The 17,864-nt window shown below is 38.4% G+C and overlaps 1 protein-coding gene across 1 annotated transcript in view; it reads right to left on the bottom strand.

Annotated features, from left to right (window-relative positions):
* Positions 1 to 747: 747 nt before the first annotated feature.
* Positions 748 to 17,864, bottom strand: part of LOC100377495 (uncharacterized) — a 52,471-nt gene continuing 35,354 nt past the window's right edge. Inside the window, exons 25-32 of the mRNA XM_085499138.1 lie at positions 9,384 to 17,161; positions 8,495 to 8,722; positions 7,925 to 7,999; positions 7,186 to 7,316; positions 6,866 to 7,023; positions 6,014 to 6,227; positions 4,632 to 4,727; positions 748 to 3,902 (exon numbers count right to left, since the gene is read on the bottom strand). Coding sequence (XP_085355264.1) covers positions 3,729 to 3,902; positions 4,632 to 4,727; positions 6,014 to 6,227; positions 6,866 to 7,023; positions 7,186 to 7,316; positions 7,925 to 7,999; positions 8,495 to 8,722; positions 9,384 to 17,161 — 8,854 coding nt within the window. The 3' untranslated portion in view covers positions 748 to 3,728. The remainder of the gene's footprint in view (positions 3,903 to 4,631; positions 4,728 to 6,013; positions 6,228 to 6,865; positions 7,024 to 7,185; positions 7,317 to 7,924; positions 8,000 to 8,494; positions 8,723 to 9,383; positions 17,162 to 17,864) is intronic.

Raw genomic sequence — 17,864 nt, 5'->3', positions numbered from 1 at the left:
ACTCATTTCTAATGGTTTACCCCTTACCTTATTTGCTCCCCACCCATTTCTAATGGTCTACCCCTAACCTTATTTGCTCCCCACCCATTTCTAATGGTCTACCCCTTACCTTATTTGCTACCCACTCATTTCTAATGGTCTACCCTTTACCTTATTTGCTCCCCACTCATTTCTAATGGTCTACCCCTTACCTTATTTGCTCCCCACTCATTTATAATGGTCTACCCCTTACCTTATTTGCTACCAACTCATTTCTATTGGTCTACCACTTACCTTATTTGCTCTCCGTCCATTTCTAATGGTATACCCCTTACCTTATTTGCTCCCCACCCATTTCTAATGGTCTACCCTTAACCTTATTTGCTCCCCACCCATTTCTAATGGCCTACCCCTTACCTTATCTGCTCCCCACTCATTTCTAATGGTTTACCCCTTACCTTATTTGCTCCCCACCCATTTCTAAAGGTCTACCCCTAACCTTATTTGCTCCCCACCCATTTCTAATGGTCTACCCCTTACCTTATCTGCTCCCCACTCATTTCTAATGGTCTACCCCTTACCTTATTTGCTCCCCACGCATTTCTAATGGTCTACCCCTTACCTTATTTACTCCCCACCCATTTCATGGTTACCCTTTACCTTATTTGCTCCCCACCCAATTTGAATGGTACACCTCTTACCCTTTTTAATGTACCCCTTGGCTTCTTTTCAGAATGTACAATATAAAAACAGACAGACACAAAAAAGTACAATTTATAATAAACAACTTATTTTATTACTTTTTTATTAAATCCAAAATTATTCACAATTATTTGTTTCATTAAACCTGAAGATCCTTTTTTTAAAAAAAAAAGAAAAGTATAATCACAGGAAACAATTTTGTTAAGTGTTACAATCTGTTTCTAGTGTAAATAATCATTTTGATATTTGCAGCGGCAGGATTCAACAGGTGTAGAAATTATAGGAAGATTTCTCAGGGTATTATTACAATTTTTTTAAAAGCGACAAAATATTCACACAGTAAACGACAAAAAAAAAATAATTCACAGAAAATAAATAGTAATAAAAAAATGCCCAAAAATATTCTAAACATTAAAATACAGTTATCATATAAAGGCAGTTTTCTAAGTTTTTAAAATTTTTTTTACATCAAAATGGTTAAATTTTGGCACAGTTGTTATATTTAAAAATGCAACAATGCCATTTTTTCACTTAAATTGCAGAAAGAAATAAAAAATGCATATACACCTTTACTTGCCCAGGAAATATTTGTTTGGAAGAAAGTAAACTCTGCATAGCTGGAAAGTGGTCTGCAGAAACTAGCATTAATATTTTTGCGTACCGAGTTTTGTCAAATAACTTTGAATGACCTTGTACCCACAAACTTAAAAAAGAATCAGAAAGGCCATGTATGAATATATTTACCTAGATCACCTGACCAAAACAGGGTACAACGATTGGCTGTTTGTGTTCATAATAGACTGTGATTGGTTTATTTCAGTCACGTGACCTTGTCTTTTAGTAATTCAATTGGTCAGCTCATGCTTCTTTCACTATTGCATCGGCTGAAGTTAATATTTAAATCAATAGTAGTTCACACTGGTGGGTAATATTTAAGATGTACATTTCAACAACAAAATGAGCTTTAAAGTAAACAACTTTGTAAAAATATGTTGCAGTCAGAGAAAGTCCTAAACTTAGCATTCAGAAATACAAATTTGTCACAAAAACTACAAATTTTTTGTTTTAAAATACTCTTTGGTTTGGTTTTATGAAATTGTACTAAGATTTGAAGTTCCTCCAAGTAAAAGCCAGCATGTCAATCGTGCGAGAAAAAAAACATGTATAATTACTCTGATGAATTGGAATGTTTACTTTCCCACCTTTCCCTCTATCTATATAATCCAATAATCCACATACAAACATTAGGTAAACCAGGCAGCCCAAAACAAATATAAACAATCGCTTCAACAACCGAACTCAGCCTCATGAATTAACAAAAATAAATTTCTAATTCATTGTCATGGAGAGATACAAACCATCATAACCAACACTAAGAAATGTATTGTATTGCTGTGGCTAAAAAATGTACACTTAAACTCTGGTGGGGAGGGGGAGGATTTGTCAGTATTTATTCATGGCTGTGTCACTCACGCTCTGAAAAACAAAGTCAACATTTTCTGTCATATTCTCTAGTTTTCGCCAAATTTCGAACCGCATATCGAGTATAAAACGAAGTGACGTCATCACGCGTCAAACGAACAATGTATTTTACCGCATTATTTACAGAACACATGGGATCCATTTCGAATCAAATGTAGTAAGATGTCTGTGGGAAACAAAGAGTAATTCTAATGTGGCTCCTCAAAAAAAAATAACACGGTCATGAAAACGCTTGTTATTATAGAATAATCATGAAAGGTTCATTCGTGGATCATTTCTCATACAGACCAAATGTTTGTGACACACGCAGGCATTAAAGTCAGTATTAATTCAGACTCCCGAAAAACTTATTTTGCTCTGGGGTAGAGACCACTGTTTCACTTGTTTTGGGCACAACGGAGCTGCCATGAGAGATACAACCAAGAGATAAACGATGAACATGTAAAGATCGCACGCCATTTGTTTACATTTTTGCCAACCATAAATAAGTATGAAAAAAATCCTAGTTACACCCCAGAAGAGAAAGGGGAAAACAGACAAGTATAGCTAGTACTTGTCACATCTTCAGTCATTTATGATTGGTGTGTTTCAACAACTCCCTTCTTTATAAAATTGTAGAGAAATTCAATGTTAGTAACCCTGTAACAGGAGGAACTAAACAACAAACAAATATTCAGCTGACTTCATAGTACTGCTTTGAAAATGTTATACTTGTAATGCTGTTAAAAAATACACGTTTCACAGTCAGTGAACATCTCTAGAAATTGAAGTAACTTGGATTTTGTGAATTCTAGATAAAATGTTGGGTTGTCGTCACAACGCAGATAAATTCAAAAGTTGATTTAAATATCACTGACGCGGTATCAAGCACCCGCAACTGACCAACACAATGAATGCACAAATTATTGTTAAAAAAATAAACCAAAACGAATCCTATTACAGACCTTTCTCAAATTCTTAACAACATATGTAAATACAAGATCCAATCATTGGCAGGTATTTTAAACCGACCGGTCAATCTTGGCGGCTCACGACCTGAGACAGCGTCACATTAAAACAAAAATCACACTGGAATTGCTCGGAGCAATTCTTGCATACCATCTGTTCATGTACTTTTTATAATAACCTCACTCATAGAAACATTCGCAGTTCGGCAAAATGAAGCCAAGATTCGTGAATTGTAATGTGTTCACTAACATCACATACCGTGCAAAGACATAGTTCCACAAAAGAGTTTGTGCAAGAAACATCTCCAAAGAGTTAATTCTTGCTGATTGGCCCACTAACCAATGCCGCAGACACTACTTAGATATTGTATCCTTGTTATAGAGACTGCTGCACCAGAGTCATATGCGATAAGCGGACCACAGACAATGCTGTAAAAAAACAGCATCAGTCGATAAAGTGACGGTGTCTCCTTAAAACAATCCACCAATGTCACGCTGCAGCCGACTAGCTCCATAGGTACCACCTTACATTCTCTTGAAGTAGATACTGGTAACGACAACTCGCAGACAAAGAGTGGCGGTTATATGTCATTAACCTCCAGTGCTGTTGCCCTCGCATCAGTTCAAGTGTTTTCGGCATTTCTTAGAACCACACGTGCATGGTATCTTTTCTTCTTCAAATGGGAATTTGTAATCGTACGTCAGCTCTTCACCGGGCATTATCTTCCGGCTGGCGAATATAACAATATGCTTTTTGCCGTCAACTTGGATAACACGCGAAAAACAATTTGGCTGAAAAAAAGACCAGAAATAAAGAAATCTTGAAGATGATACAGTACACTTTGATTCATTCACATCAAATCCACTAAAACAAATAAAATCTATTCAGAGATAAAATTTAGATTTGCAGCAAGGCTCTTTTCCCAGAAATGCTGATTACTATGGTTCAATTTTTCACCGGGATTTATTTTCATTTTGAATCAAAATCTGGTGAATATTTAACAATAAAAATATTCCTGCAATATCAAATCCAATAAAATGTATATGCAGTTAATATTCCCCTTTCTACAGTATCTCCAAATCACTCAAGAATACAGAGACAATTTTTGACAACCCCAAAATGTGTGATTTATCAGGTTCATGTGCATCAGCCCAACAAAAAATTCTACGTTTATTTTGAGGTTGGGGAAAAAATAAAGCAAGTCTCCTGATTGGGACATATTCACTCAATATTTTAAACTAATCTGGTCACACTTCATTGAAATAAACAGACTGAAACAAGAAAGTCATAAGAAACGGCAGACCCCCCTCCCCCCGGCTTCTTTATTGCAAACGCTGGTTAAATTTCTATATCTGCAATAGTTTTTCAGATATGATAGTTAATGAGGTCACATGACCATATATGGTCATTAAATATGTTGATCAGATCTAGCATCTGATAACTACTATATACCCCACCAGCACTACATGCCGGGGGTAATAGTCCTTCCAAAAATGCCACAATAAACAAGATCGTCTTACCTCACAAGAGTGGTTGATAAACCTTGCAGCGTTGCCATGCATCGTAGCGTCCACAACATCGTAATCATCAATACGAAACATGTAACACCCGATGCCCTGCAGTAATAAAATAGAACAGACAAAATGTCAAGAAAACAGTGTCAGGTTTTTCTGAATTTTACTGCTTGGGAACTAAGGAAATGAAATGGAATGCACGATGATGGATTAGATTTCATCTGCACATCATCAATATTATTGTTTTTTCGCAGTAAAATTATACATTTTTTGTAAATGACATAAAGCACCACCCACCAATACAATTCCTACCCACCCATGAATAATTTAAGTTTCTTGACCATTTGAAGTCGTATGAAGTCACTGAGACAAATTCAAAAGTAAAGGTCTAAGACAGTTCAGGGATCGAAATACCCTTGTGCACACTGCACTATGTACATAGATTATTACCTAGTGCAAGTAAACTCAAAATATAATGTGCACGCTGTGCATGTAGAAATTAACACATTTTCTCATTATATTCACTAAGCCTAAGTTAAGTTCAACCAATATTGTAAGACAATTAAAAAAAAATAATTCTTTCGTGATCGCATCAATTAAAACAATAAGTTAGTGCAGGTAAATTTCAACTTCAACATGCACACTGTGCATGCAGGGAAAAAATTCTATTTCAATCCCTGCAGTTCCATTAAACGGGTAGGGGAAATGTAAACAAGCAGCCTCCCGGCTGAGATAGCTCCACTGTTAGTACTGTAAAATCTGTATTAGAAACCGCGGCTTCTATTAAAATGGTACAATGCAATAGAGGGGACGCGGCTTCTATTAGAGCATCTACACATATGAGAAATGATGATTTTTTGGTTCTCAATTTTTCAAAAAGAATGGGTGCGACTTCTATTAGGGATGCGGCTTCTAATACAGATTTTACGGTAATGCTGATTTCAATTAAAGAACTGAAGATATCATCAGAAAAGGAACAAATCTGAGAGAGGTCTACCTGAGGTATGTATAGTATCAAAGCAATCAGACTTGCTGTCTTCAACAAGAAGTCAAAAATATCATATTTACCAAGGTACATATACACAAAGTATCAAAACATTCAGGCTTGTAGTTTTAAAGAAGTTGAAAAAGTAACAAGTTGACACGGACGACGGATGCCAACGACTGACAATCACTCATATGATAAGCTCCGCTCTACAAAGTGGACAGCAGAGTTAAAAACAGAATGGCTGAAAGTCATCCATCTTGAATGGTTCTCAAAAACAACAAAAATGGCACCTGCAACCTCGTATCTACCGTCACCATACCAAGTTTGAATAAAATCAGCTCAGTCAATGAAAACTGGCGGCGTACACATTCAAGTAAAAACTTAACACAATTTTCTATACCTTGCTATCATAGTATTTCTCTCTCTTGTCCGTCAGCGACGATCGTATTACCATACCAGCGTACTCAATCACCATCTCGGCCGCATCTATTGGGCGTTTGCAAAATAAACCACGGCCATGTATACCAGATCGATAGACGCCCACCGCTTCCTTTGATGTTTTTTGTAAATGACGAAATCTCATAGCCATTGGTAAATCCATACTCGTAGCTCGTCTGAAAATATATATATTAAATAATTTAAAAAAAAATTGATTTTTAGAGACCAGCCTACTCATAGTTTTTGAGAAAAGTGGTCATATATCACATGACAATGTTTATTGGATTATTATGTAAAATCATGGAGCTCTTGTCCCATGGCACTATGAAATTGCATTCTTGTGTGTGTTACAGTGATGTATTGTAAGAAACTTGTTTCAATATTTTTCAAAAATCGCTATTTTTATAGAACACATTGTTAATGAGAAATTGCATTTTTTGACACTTCTTACACAATTTAAGTCAATGAATAAATTTCGGGCATTTCCAGCCAAGATTGATAAAGATATAGGCACCCAATTTTATAACGATGTATGTGCTATCCCCATTGAAGAACCCGTCCTGTGTAAGTATACCTGTGTGTCATTCAACCAATAAAATTAATAGTTCTAGAAATATTTGTCTTGTGATTTTGCAATCAGCTGACAATTGCTGTGACTTAGAACGGGATCTTCATTCCATAATACACTAGTTGCAAACCCCTGTTTTATAAACCCTTGGTATTAAAAATAACTGATCACACGCCGAGAGCGAAAACAACCACAATAGGCATTATTGAAAAATCAATTTAATCACGCAAGAAGCCGCGTCCTTACCTCGCCGATTTATGCTGTATTTCTTCCTCGTCATCCATGTTGTCAGTCCGTACAACCAAACTACGGTGTTTGGACGCTAAGAAATTAAACATGTCAAATTTCGACCTCCTGGCAATGACCTCCGCTCTGGCACAACCACTGGGATTGACCACAGGTTCCTGAAAGAAGACAAGTCTGTTTAGTGCTACATCACAAGTTGCACATTTTTACTCGCAAGTAACCATAACAATTGCAAACACTGCCCTCTTCAATGCATGTTTATCGAAAGCAAATATTGTTAGCTTTTGTTGCAACAGAAACAAAAATAATCCCTTGCTTACCTCATCGTGTTGTATGTTGTGTCTATGGTATTTGAACCTATAGTTTTGACAGTTTTTGGCACCACGGAGCTGTTCAATTAAATATACCAATGCATCATGGGTAACACCTATCATCTTTATGCCATCAATACCTATGTAATCAAACAATGGAGATAAAGAATGGGAAAATCATTATTCAGCAAAAAGGCCTGTTGATTACTAGGACTTCATAATACAACCCAAATTGTTCAATTTATGGGGCCTATGTGCATTTCAGATCAGCCCAACAGAAAATTTATTTTGAGACTAGGTAAAAATGGGGCAAGTTTCCTGATTGGCAGATATTCTCTTGATATAAAGAGCTCATCTGCTCACACCAAAAAAAATTATTGGTAAATTTGTCAAACATAAAGCACAGCAATTAAATATTATTAGGAACTGTGTTTTCTGAATTTGAGATAATCTCCTTTTTCGAGAAAGGTTCTTTGCTGTTCTGTGACATCCCACAGTGTTGTAGCATCTGTTCATAACACTTAATCAGGTTAATCCATTATTAATCCACAACAGGTTAATCCATTATTAATCCACAACAGGTTAATCCATTATTAATCCACAACAGGTTAATCCATTATTAATCCATAACAGGTTAATCCATTATTAATCCATAACAGGTTAATCCATTATTAATCCACAACAGGTTAATCCATTATCAACGGTATTAACTTGCACTGCCTTTACAAACACGAGCACTACAACTTACCAGCAAATGATAAATACTTCATGCCCTGACTGTTTCTAGCTTCTTGCACCTTGTCAAGAACTTGACTCCAGGCCGCTAAGATTAAAACAAAAATCAGATCAGTTAGTAATTAGTATGCATAAATTTCAACATAGAAATCAATAAGATTATCCCAGAGCATCTAAGTACCAACTTTCATTTAAATATGTTGAGTGAAATGGATGAAATCACCCAATTATTAGGCAAACTATTATATACCATTTCAACCGAAAACTGATCCGGTCTGTGCATAATCAGAGCATTTACAAATCAAGTTTCATTGAAATTTGTTGAGCAGCTCTTGGGATAATCAGTTGAAAAGCTGAAAATTAATTAATTAAAAAGAGAAAACTAAGCACAAGTTCTCATGGATGTGGTAACCTTTTAACTTTCATAACATGTGACTTCTTTAAACACTGGTTCACAAATCCATGATTACTGGCACATACAACCATGACATTTTTTTTTCGTTCTTCCTGAGGTATTTTGCATTCTGACCTGTAGCCCATTCCAAGATCACGGAGGAGTGAAATTTGAAAATGTTATATCTACCTGTAATGGTATCAGCTTTTGTGTAAAACCCGTCATCACTGGTAATTTCAAAGACGAGATGCGGATCATCTTTATTCAGAAGCTTCTCCTTCTTTTTACGCTTCTCTTCCTGCTCCATCAACTTCAGCAGCACTGAATTGTCCTCTTCGCTCGCTTGTTCATTGTCATTGTGATTTAATAACTGTTGTCTTGGTTTCTGGCGTCTTGGTCTAATCAAACCAGCACTTTCTAAATGGGTCAAGATCAAAGAGAAAAAAAATTAAATTAGGTAAGCGGAATTAACTTGTTAAAATAAAGCTGATCCAAAAGTATTTAAATGTAACTGCAAAATATTAAGTAAGGTATGATGATAACAGCATGACAAATTAGAAAAATAAATCCGGCCAGCAAGACGAAAAACTATTTGGCAAGTTTCGCTTTTCAATTCACGTTGGCAATCCATTTTCCGTCTGCATCAGCGTGGGGACTATTATAGAAATGCTTCATCATATTTTGCAAAATTTTTTAAGAAAGTATTTACCTGCAATTAAATTTTACATCATTTTAATAAAAAAAAACTCCATTTTGATGATCATTTCAAATTTGACATTGTTGCAAAAGTAAAAATGAATATGAAAATAATTCTAAAGTTAACCTTTTTACCACCAGACTTTCTCACCCAAATTTGTCTGCACTTTTTTTTTATATTCAATATTTGAGGAAATAAACCTTACTCTTGGAACGAAGCCAAATTTGAGTCAACTATTACCCAAATATAATTTGGTTATCCAAATTTTCTGAAGGAAAGTGCAGATTATAAACAGAGCTATTTCATGAAACTAGTGATGAAAAAGTTAGGTTATGTATGTACCTATATCGGGAGTATGTAAAAATAAAGTGGAAATTGTACCTTGCATATAGTTCTCATCACTATCTCTGGCTTGTAACTTTTCTTTCCTTCTCTTCTTTTTCTTTGGCTGCTCTGTCTCGCTTGCACTCGCTGCACTGCTTCCTCGACTGTCTTTTAACACTGAGGGCTCCCTCAGAAGATTATAAACAGACAATTCAGGGTTCTTAATTCGTTGTTCAAATGCCTTCTCCCAGCTAGCATTGGCTATGTTTATCTGTGGCAAATCGCTTGCTTGGAAAGTTGGGTGTTTCATTCGCGGCCGACTACTAGCGCTGCCACCAGGATTCTTTATTCGCGGTTTGGTCTTCGGTTTAGATGGTGAAGGAGCGCATATTCGTTCAGGACTAGTGTGAATAGTTGTCATATCCTTTCTGATTGTATGGTTTGATTCCGTTAAGCTGCTCGGAGAATGTTTGATTAGCTTAGTTCTTTTTGATTTGTTCATAATAGTTGGAGGTTTTCTCTTCTTCGAGTTAGTCCCTAGAAGTCTCGCCGACACCATATCAATATTGATGGTTGACGCATCTGAACTCAGAGCCTGGTGAAGATACGTCAATTCATCTGGCGTCAATTTGCTTAAGCTTTGCATCCCGGCTTCAGAGAGGATGTTCGCTAGCTGAGTCACTGGGTTCATTGAACTTGTGACAATTGGCGCCGACACTGAGCTGGTAACGAGGGATGACACTGGAAGCGTCGGAAGCGAAAGCGGGATGGACGGCATCATGTGCTGACTCTGGGTGTTCACCATAAGTGGACGTAACATTGTTCCAGACGACATGTACACTCCATCAAGATTTTTCTGTTGGACGATATTCCTCAGTGCCGCAGAAGCACCCAGATTGGCTGACGAACTCACTTTGCTAGTGGGTATAGCAAGCAGAGCATGAGGCTGCGATTGTTGGTTGGCTATAGTTAACGAAGAAACTGTGCCTTTTGTTGCGTCTGTGTATAATCCAGTGCCAATGTCAGCGTGGTTGGACATAGATGAGTGTATAGAATAAACCCCTTGGGGTGCATGAAACTGTAGCTGCGTATTGTTTGGCGGATTGTACGTCTTCTTAACAGAGTCAACTCCGCTGGCGAGGTTGCTTGTGTTCTGTGCTATCAACAACTCATCAAGGTATGAAGGTTTACTAGTAGAGGGCATGGGATACATACCTTTTGTTAAAACCCCAGTGCTAGTGAGGGATGAGGTAGAATATGGCAGTGCCTGTGTTTGTAAGGACTGGCTTGTATGAAAATTGCTTAACGTTGAAGAAGATCGTGACGCATTTGATGCAGTCACCATTGCTTGTGCAATGATGTCGTTTGGAGAAGTCAGTTTCTGCTGCTTGTTTATATTAACAGGACTTTGCATAACTCTGATCAGATCATCCCATGTGTTCTGAGATGACAGTGGAGGTGTTTTGTTGATCATCTGATTGCTCATTCCTGTACAAAAAGCTGGGACACCAGCTTGCTGAGCACCCATCTGAATGCCCTGAACATTTTGTGGAACACCTTGGATACATTGGGAAACACCTTGATCATTCTGCTGAACATCCATCTGAACATTTTGTTGTACACCTATTTGAATACCTTGAACATTCTGCGGAGCACTTTGTTGCAGTCCCATTGGAATTCCTTGAATACATGGTTGAACACTCATACGAACACCTAATGAAACACCCTGTTGGCCTAAAGCATTCACAGTACCTGATGATGGAATGTTTTCTGCAACATTTCTGGATGGATTCTGTTGGAAATGATTAGACAGGTATGCCTGACTCTGTGTTGCAACACCTTCAAGTACAGACAAGGGTACAGCTCCTGCAGTAGATACAAGTTGAACAGCACTCTGTTGAGAAACAATGGCTTGTGGCACTTGATGCTGTTGAATCTCAACCCTCGGCAGTAATCCACCTGGCGGCTCTTGCGGCAGTGACGGGTATGGAATTCCTGCATCATGATATGCCTGTATCAATTCTGCTTGAGACGTCGTCGGGAACAGCGCTGCAATTGGTGATTTGTTCCCACCCACAGCTACATTTTCCACACCATGCGAGACAGACCTAACTGGGGAATTCGGCAGCTGCATTTGATGCTTTTGTGGGCTTGTCAGGAATAAACTACTCTGTCTTGCAGCTTCCTGGTCAACTGCCCTCTGGAAAGAAGACATGACATTTGTCGATATCACTGGTGGTTGAAACCCTCCAAAACCTTGAGGATTGTGAATAATGGGTGCAAGTACTGGCACCTGGTAGCCAGGGATATGATTGCTGGCCTGTGGTGGGAGTGTCATCGCAGGCTGTACTGGGAACTGAAAGCCACTTTTATCGGCTACGACTGGCAGAGTTTCATTCATGGGCATATGGCGCACTGTAGCAGATACATGGTTTTTCATATCAACGATTAATTTAACAGGACTGTGGCTCAAAGATGTAGGCTGCATTTGCAGGGCCCTTGTGACTACAACGTTTCTCTCCATTTTACCATTATTCTTGACTACCATCACTGGAAGCTCTGAAGGATTGACAACCATGTAGGACGGATTTCCTGCATTCGCCACTGGTAATCCTTGCACACCTGAATTCACTATTGGTAACCCCTGCACTCCAACCCTACCAACACCATCACCCATCCGTGTCGTCAAAGTCTGTCGTTTAATTCCATCATTTGTCATTGCTAATGGCATTCCCCCAACAGGGGGAACATTTGGTGCCATAACAACCATCTGTTGGGGCTGGAACGGAACAGGACTGGTATGAAGGGCAGGATTGTTACTCCCAAACTTAGGTCGGATTGCTACAGGAGAAGGTTTTCCTGCGGATTGAGGTGACTGACTTAGCGAATTTGATATACTAGGCGTGGGACTACAGAGATACCTTAGTAGTTCAGGAGACTGTGTTACTGTTGGTTGTTTCTCTTCATGTTGATGATGTGACAAAACTGAAGGATGTGCAGTATGCGTAGACATCTCCATTTGCTCATTGGGACCTTTTTCTGTTATACCCTTCACAAACTGCGACTGTTGTGGTTCCAAAGGGGACAAACTGTGGAACAGTGTTTTCAAGTACTTTGGATCAATATTATGCTTCTCTAGTTCCTCTGGAGTGTACCTTTTTATCTTCTCTTTAACTCGATCTGGTTTATATTTTCTGGTAACAAGGGAATCTTTTGTTACAGTTGGTTTTGAATCTGTTTTTGTTGAAGAGCCTGATACAGAAGTTTTCAAGTCTCCTGGCATAGTCATCAACAAAACATGTTCAGCCAGTTGAGAGATATTCCCATGCAATACAAAAGAGTTCGACTGGTGGTTTGATTTTAAATTACTAAGAGTGCTTGGCAGGACTTTAGCTGACACTCGTTTATCTAAGTTTCCCACCTGGAGAAGCTCTTTCAATGTCATAACATGAGGCTCTTTGGATGTTGGCTCTGTTGATGATGAAAGGTTCTTCAGAGATTTTGCAGATGGTGAAGGCATCTTTGGAATTTTTGCTGCAGCTGAAGATTTCCCCGGAGCTTCTGGTGTAGGAGAAAGCTTCTTTATCATTTCTGTTGAAGTTAAAGGTTTTCTCAAATCTTCTGATGAAGAAGAAGTACGGTTCCTCAGGGTTTTTGTTTTTTCTTTAAGAGCTTCTGGTGAAGCTGAAGGATCCTTCAGACCTTCGACTTCGGCTACAATTGTTATGTCTCCCTTGGATACCGTTTCATTTACACTGAAAAGTTTATTGGATGGATTTGATGATGGAGAGATGTGACTTATCACTGGATTTGTGGCATTAGCATCAAGAAGAAGAGTCCTTAATTTTAATCCCACTGGAGCATTTTCAACAGGTGATGAGATTTTTACAGTTGGGGATGTCTTAGTTGGAGTGACCATCCCTTTTTTCTTGTCCGAGGATGCATGTTTAACAGTTGGGGATGATTTTGGGGGGGTGACTATCTGTTGTGTTTGATCCGAGACTGGGACATCTACAACAATGCATGCTTGTGTGGTCACTACACGTTTTCCATTCATGTCAAAGCTGCTCAAAATAGATGATGTTTTTGGGATGCTGCTTTCCGGATGCTCAACCGCAGTCAGCAATTCAGGTTCTCCTGATGTCTTCATTGGTGTGATCAATGGTGGTTTGTCATGTGTACCTTCCACAGCTTTCACAAATTCTGAAGAGGTCAATTTTCCAAGCTTCCCAACTGCTTCATGAATATTGCTCTTTTCCTCAACTTGTGCATCTTGTTCAATCGATTCAACTGAAATGTCTGCAGATGATTTACAGTTTCCTGGTGTTTCCTCATCACATTTATTCAACATAACAAATGGATTAAGCTCTTTTATTGATGCTATCTTTGCCAAATCCTTGGTGTAAAACACACTGTCAGATGTTGGGCTGGTCACTTTCGACAACCTTAACTCGCTGTTTTCAAATGATCTTCTCCTGAATCTAGAATTAACATCTCTAATCATTTTTGTGTTGTCCTCACAGATGCTACTACTACGTGTCCTTCTCCTCCTTGGGGTTATGGTGGTGCTTTCTTCCTTTTCTGTTTTATTCTGTTTGTTATCTACCTCAGAAAGATGCTGATCAACACCCTGTACTAGAGCTGTTTTAGATATTAATTTGGCATCATCTGTGGAAACCTTGCAATCTACTTTTCCAGATTTACACTCATCTAATGCAGACATACCAACTGCTGAAACATCCTTAGCATTTAGTGATGTGCAAGCCTCTGAATGAGATTCTTGACTCCTGGCAACACACTCCTTCTGTGGCTCACTCTCATCTGTGCTGCTACCTCCACTCTTTAATCTCTTTCTTGTGGGAGAAGTCACCTCATCCTTGGTTGGAGACTTCAATGGCACTGTTGGGGAACCAAATTCCACAATCCGCAGCAACCTTGTCTTTGTGCTCCTCATAGGGTACCTTTTTCTTCCTTCAACACTAACATCGATTACATCCAAGTCTTTCTGAAACTTTTCATCATTATCAGAGTCATCATTCATCTCCACACATATTTTCATATGTTTTAAATATGGTTTTTGAGATCTGTATGGCTTACCACAGCGATGGCACAAGTATGACGGGGTGTGCAAATAATGAGTCTCTTCATTAACTTCATTCTGATGGCTCCTATCTTCCTTCTTATCCAAGTCATCTTTTGGAGAAGAAAAACTGTCTTCAGCCAACGTCTCTTTGTTCAAACCTAAAGCATGTGATTCTTCCTCAACTTTCTCTACTGCATCAGTAGTCTGTGTTGTTTCCATGGGAATTATAACATTGGAAACAGTTTGAATTTTTTGAACCTGAGAGCCATCAATCAAATTATCATCATGGTCCACAGATGAGTTCTCCTCGGCTATCTGCTTCTCTTCTACATTACTGTCACTATTTTTTCTTTTTTTCAAACCTGATTCCATGAAATGATCACCAATGTTAGAATCTGAATCAAGTCTTTGCATGATACTGACATCAGCCTTTGGAAATTTTGATATTTCTGTTGGAATGCTGCTCTTCTTTTGGAGTTCTAAAACAGAGTCTTGCAGGGATGCTGTGACAGAGTTTGAATTAGCTGAAGACAAAGTTTCAGGCAGAGAATCTAATGTTGCCTCTGTGACAGTTTTCAGTGATATTTCTACCACTGTGTTTTGTTCTGTGACAGGTTCTGACACAGCTTCTGTGGTAGGATTTAAGCAACTGGTAGCTTCTGTGATAGGTTCTGACTTAGATACTACAACAGGTTCTAACACAACTTCTGCTATAGGTTCTGTAATTTGTTCTGAGCTAGGCCCTGCAACAGATGGTAACAAAGCCTCTGCATCAGGTTCTGACATAAGTTTTCTGATAGGTGCTAACAAAGCTCCGACAACAGGTTCTGTGACAGGTTCCGCAACAGGATGTAATAAAGCTTCTGTGACAGGTTCTGCAACAGGCTCCAACAAAGCTTTTGTGACAGGTTCTGCAACTGGTTCTAACAAAGCTTCTGTGACGGGTTCTGCAACAGGTTCCAACAAAGCTTCTGTGACAGGTTCTGCAACAGGTTCCAACAAAGCTTCTGTGACAGGTTCTGCAACAGGATGTAACAAAGCTTCTGTGACAGGTTCTGCAACAGGTTCTAACAAAGCATCTGTGACCTTTTGTGACACAGCTTTGGCAACATTCTCTGATGAAGATTCTACAACAGGTTCTGCTGTAGGTGCTAAGACAGGTCCTGACAGCAGTCCAGTAACATGTGATTTCTTAGATTTATTGATGGGTTCCAATGAAGTTTCTAATTCTGCTGCAGATATCATATTACGATCTGCCATGAGCTTCAAAGTTGGTTCTGGTGGTTGTTCTGATGTGGTTTCTGTCTCCGACACTGGTATAATTTCTGGGACTGTATTTGTAATGGATTTTAGTTTGGCTTCTGTTATATCTATTGATGCAGTTACAGATGTGTTGTTTGAGGAATCTGTAACAGAATTTAATGCTGGTCTTTCAGCAGGATCAGTCAAACACTGTGTTGTATGGTGCATTAAAACATGTGAAACAGGGTCTGTGGACATTTTCGCTACTGGTTCAGCTGATGATGCAGTGTCTTTTGCAGATGTTGCTGCAAAAAGTGATTCTTCTACCACCTTATCAACAAGGTCTGCAATTGACATTTGCCCTGCTGTTTCACTTTGAGTACTTTCCACTGGTATGCTGGGTGTTGTATAGTTCGTTTTACAACTGGGATCAGTTTCTATCAAACAACTACCAGCAGAAGCAATGGCTTCCTCCACAAGTGCTCTAACCTCGTCACTGATCATTCCATCTTGAAGAACGGCTGCTGACTTTTCAGCAAGACTTGTTATTGTTTCATGCTCAAGAGCTGATGTTTTCTCTTCTTCCGTGACCAAACTATGTTCTTCTATTTCCTGAAGCTCTTCATCAATTACTGATACCTCTATAGCAGGGACCTCCTCAGTTGCTGTTAGTGTAGAACTGGAACTAGATACACAAGAACCTGCACAAATCAAGGTACTCGACATATCATCTGTTTCCATGGCAATCATCTCCATGGCAGCATCTGATAATGGAAGATCAGAATCCTGTAGGTCAAGAACAAGTTCAGAGACGTCATCGGAAGCAACAACTGAAGGAACATTTGACCGACTCCCACTTGATTCTTCCAATGATTCCTTTGTAACATCCTCTTCTTCTACTACTGAGACAATGTCAGCAGCTGTTTCTACCAAGCAAGGTTCGTAACTATTGGTTTCCGCATTAAAAGCAAGTTCCCTAGCACTTCTACGTTTAGCAGAGGCAGCTCCCGCATTAAGCCGGTCCACCATCATACCTAGACGTCTAGGTGACACAGTGAATGGTGACGCAGTCAAATCTACAGGTGCTTTGGCAGTATCAAGGGTTGAAGAAGGAAGCAACTTCAGAGTGTTTGGTGCTAGACATTCTAGAGCTGAACTTGAAATTGATGAAGAGTTATTCAAAACCTCCGTATTGGGTTCTTCAATAATAGTTACAGTATCCTTCTGTAATATGTTAGAGTCCTGAGAAATGCATGAACGACCAGCATTGGTTTGACCAGATATGTTTGTTCCATTGTTCAAATTACTTGACGATAAATCATTGTTTTCACCATGTAAGATAGTGTAGTTAATATCCTCATCACCACTTGACAATGTAGTGTTGTGTACAACAGTTCTGTTTAAGTCTTTCGTTGGTTGTGTCGGAGAAATTGGACGGTACTCTTTGATAGTAATTGTGTAAATACATCTTCTTCGTGCATCGACTGTGCTCCAGTAAACACGCGTTACTCTGTAACAAAAATAAACAGCATCAGAACATAGTAACGAAAAACACTCCACATAAACCTTGATTACTTGGCTTTCAAGAATGCATTTAACCTTTCAATATCAAAGTCAATTTCAGTCACTTTTCAAAAAATAAATCTTCATAATTTGTTTTCAATTTTCACATTTTTTCGCCAAAACGTTTAAGAAGACCTTAAGCCAACAGAAAATATGTTCTTTCTGACCCAAAATTAATGAAGACTTGACAGAAAAATAAACAAAAAATTGCAAAATGTTACAACATTTGGTGGGAACAATTTCAGCATTCAAGGGTTACCCATTTGTGCGTCATAATGTTCTACTGCGAAGTTTCTAACACTACATTTTGACATTTTTGTTCTGCAATTTTTTTTTTTCGATTATTTCCGACATGATTTTCAATTGGCAAGTTATCTTGATCAACACTTTGGAAGAAATGTGAAAAACAAAATGTTGGTTTTGATTTTGTGACAGTGACCAAAGTTGGCTTTATTAATAATACGGAAACATGGTTAATCATTAAAATTCACATTTATTATTTCGTCAAACATCAAATCTGCAGAGTAATTAGACATCAGACATTTGTTTTATTGATCATTTGCATAAATTTTACATAATATGTAAGGCACCATAAACAAATATAAAATACAAGTTAAGATGAAGTTGAATTAGATAGAAAGCTTAGCTAA

The sequence above is a fragment of the Saccoglossus kowalevskii genome, chromosome 5, assembly GCF_978046115.1.
Source record: "Saccoglossus kowalevskii chromosome 5, keSacKowa6.1, whole genome shotgun sequence".
Taxonomy (NCBI): Eukaryota; Metazoa; Hemichordata; class Enteropneusta; family Harrimaniidae; genus Saccoglossus; species Saccoglossus kowalevskii.
The sequence above is the reverse complement of the archived record's forward strand: the minus strand, read 5'-3'. Positions and strand labels throughout refer to the sequence as shown.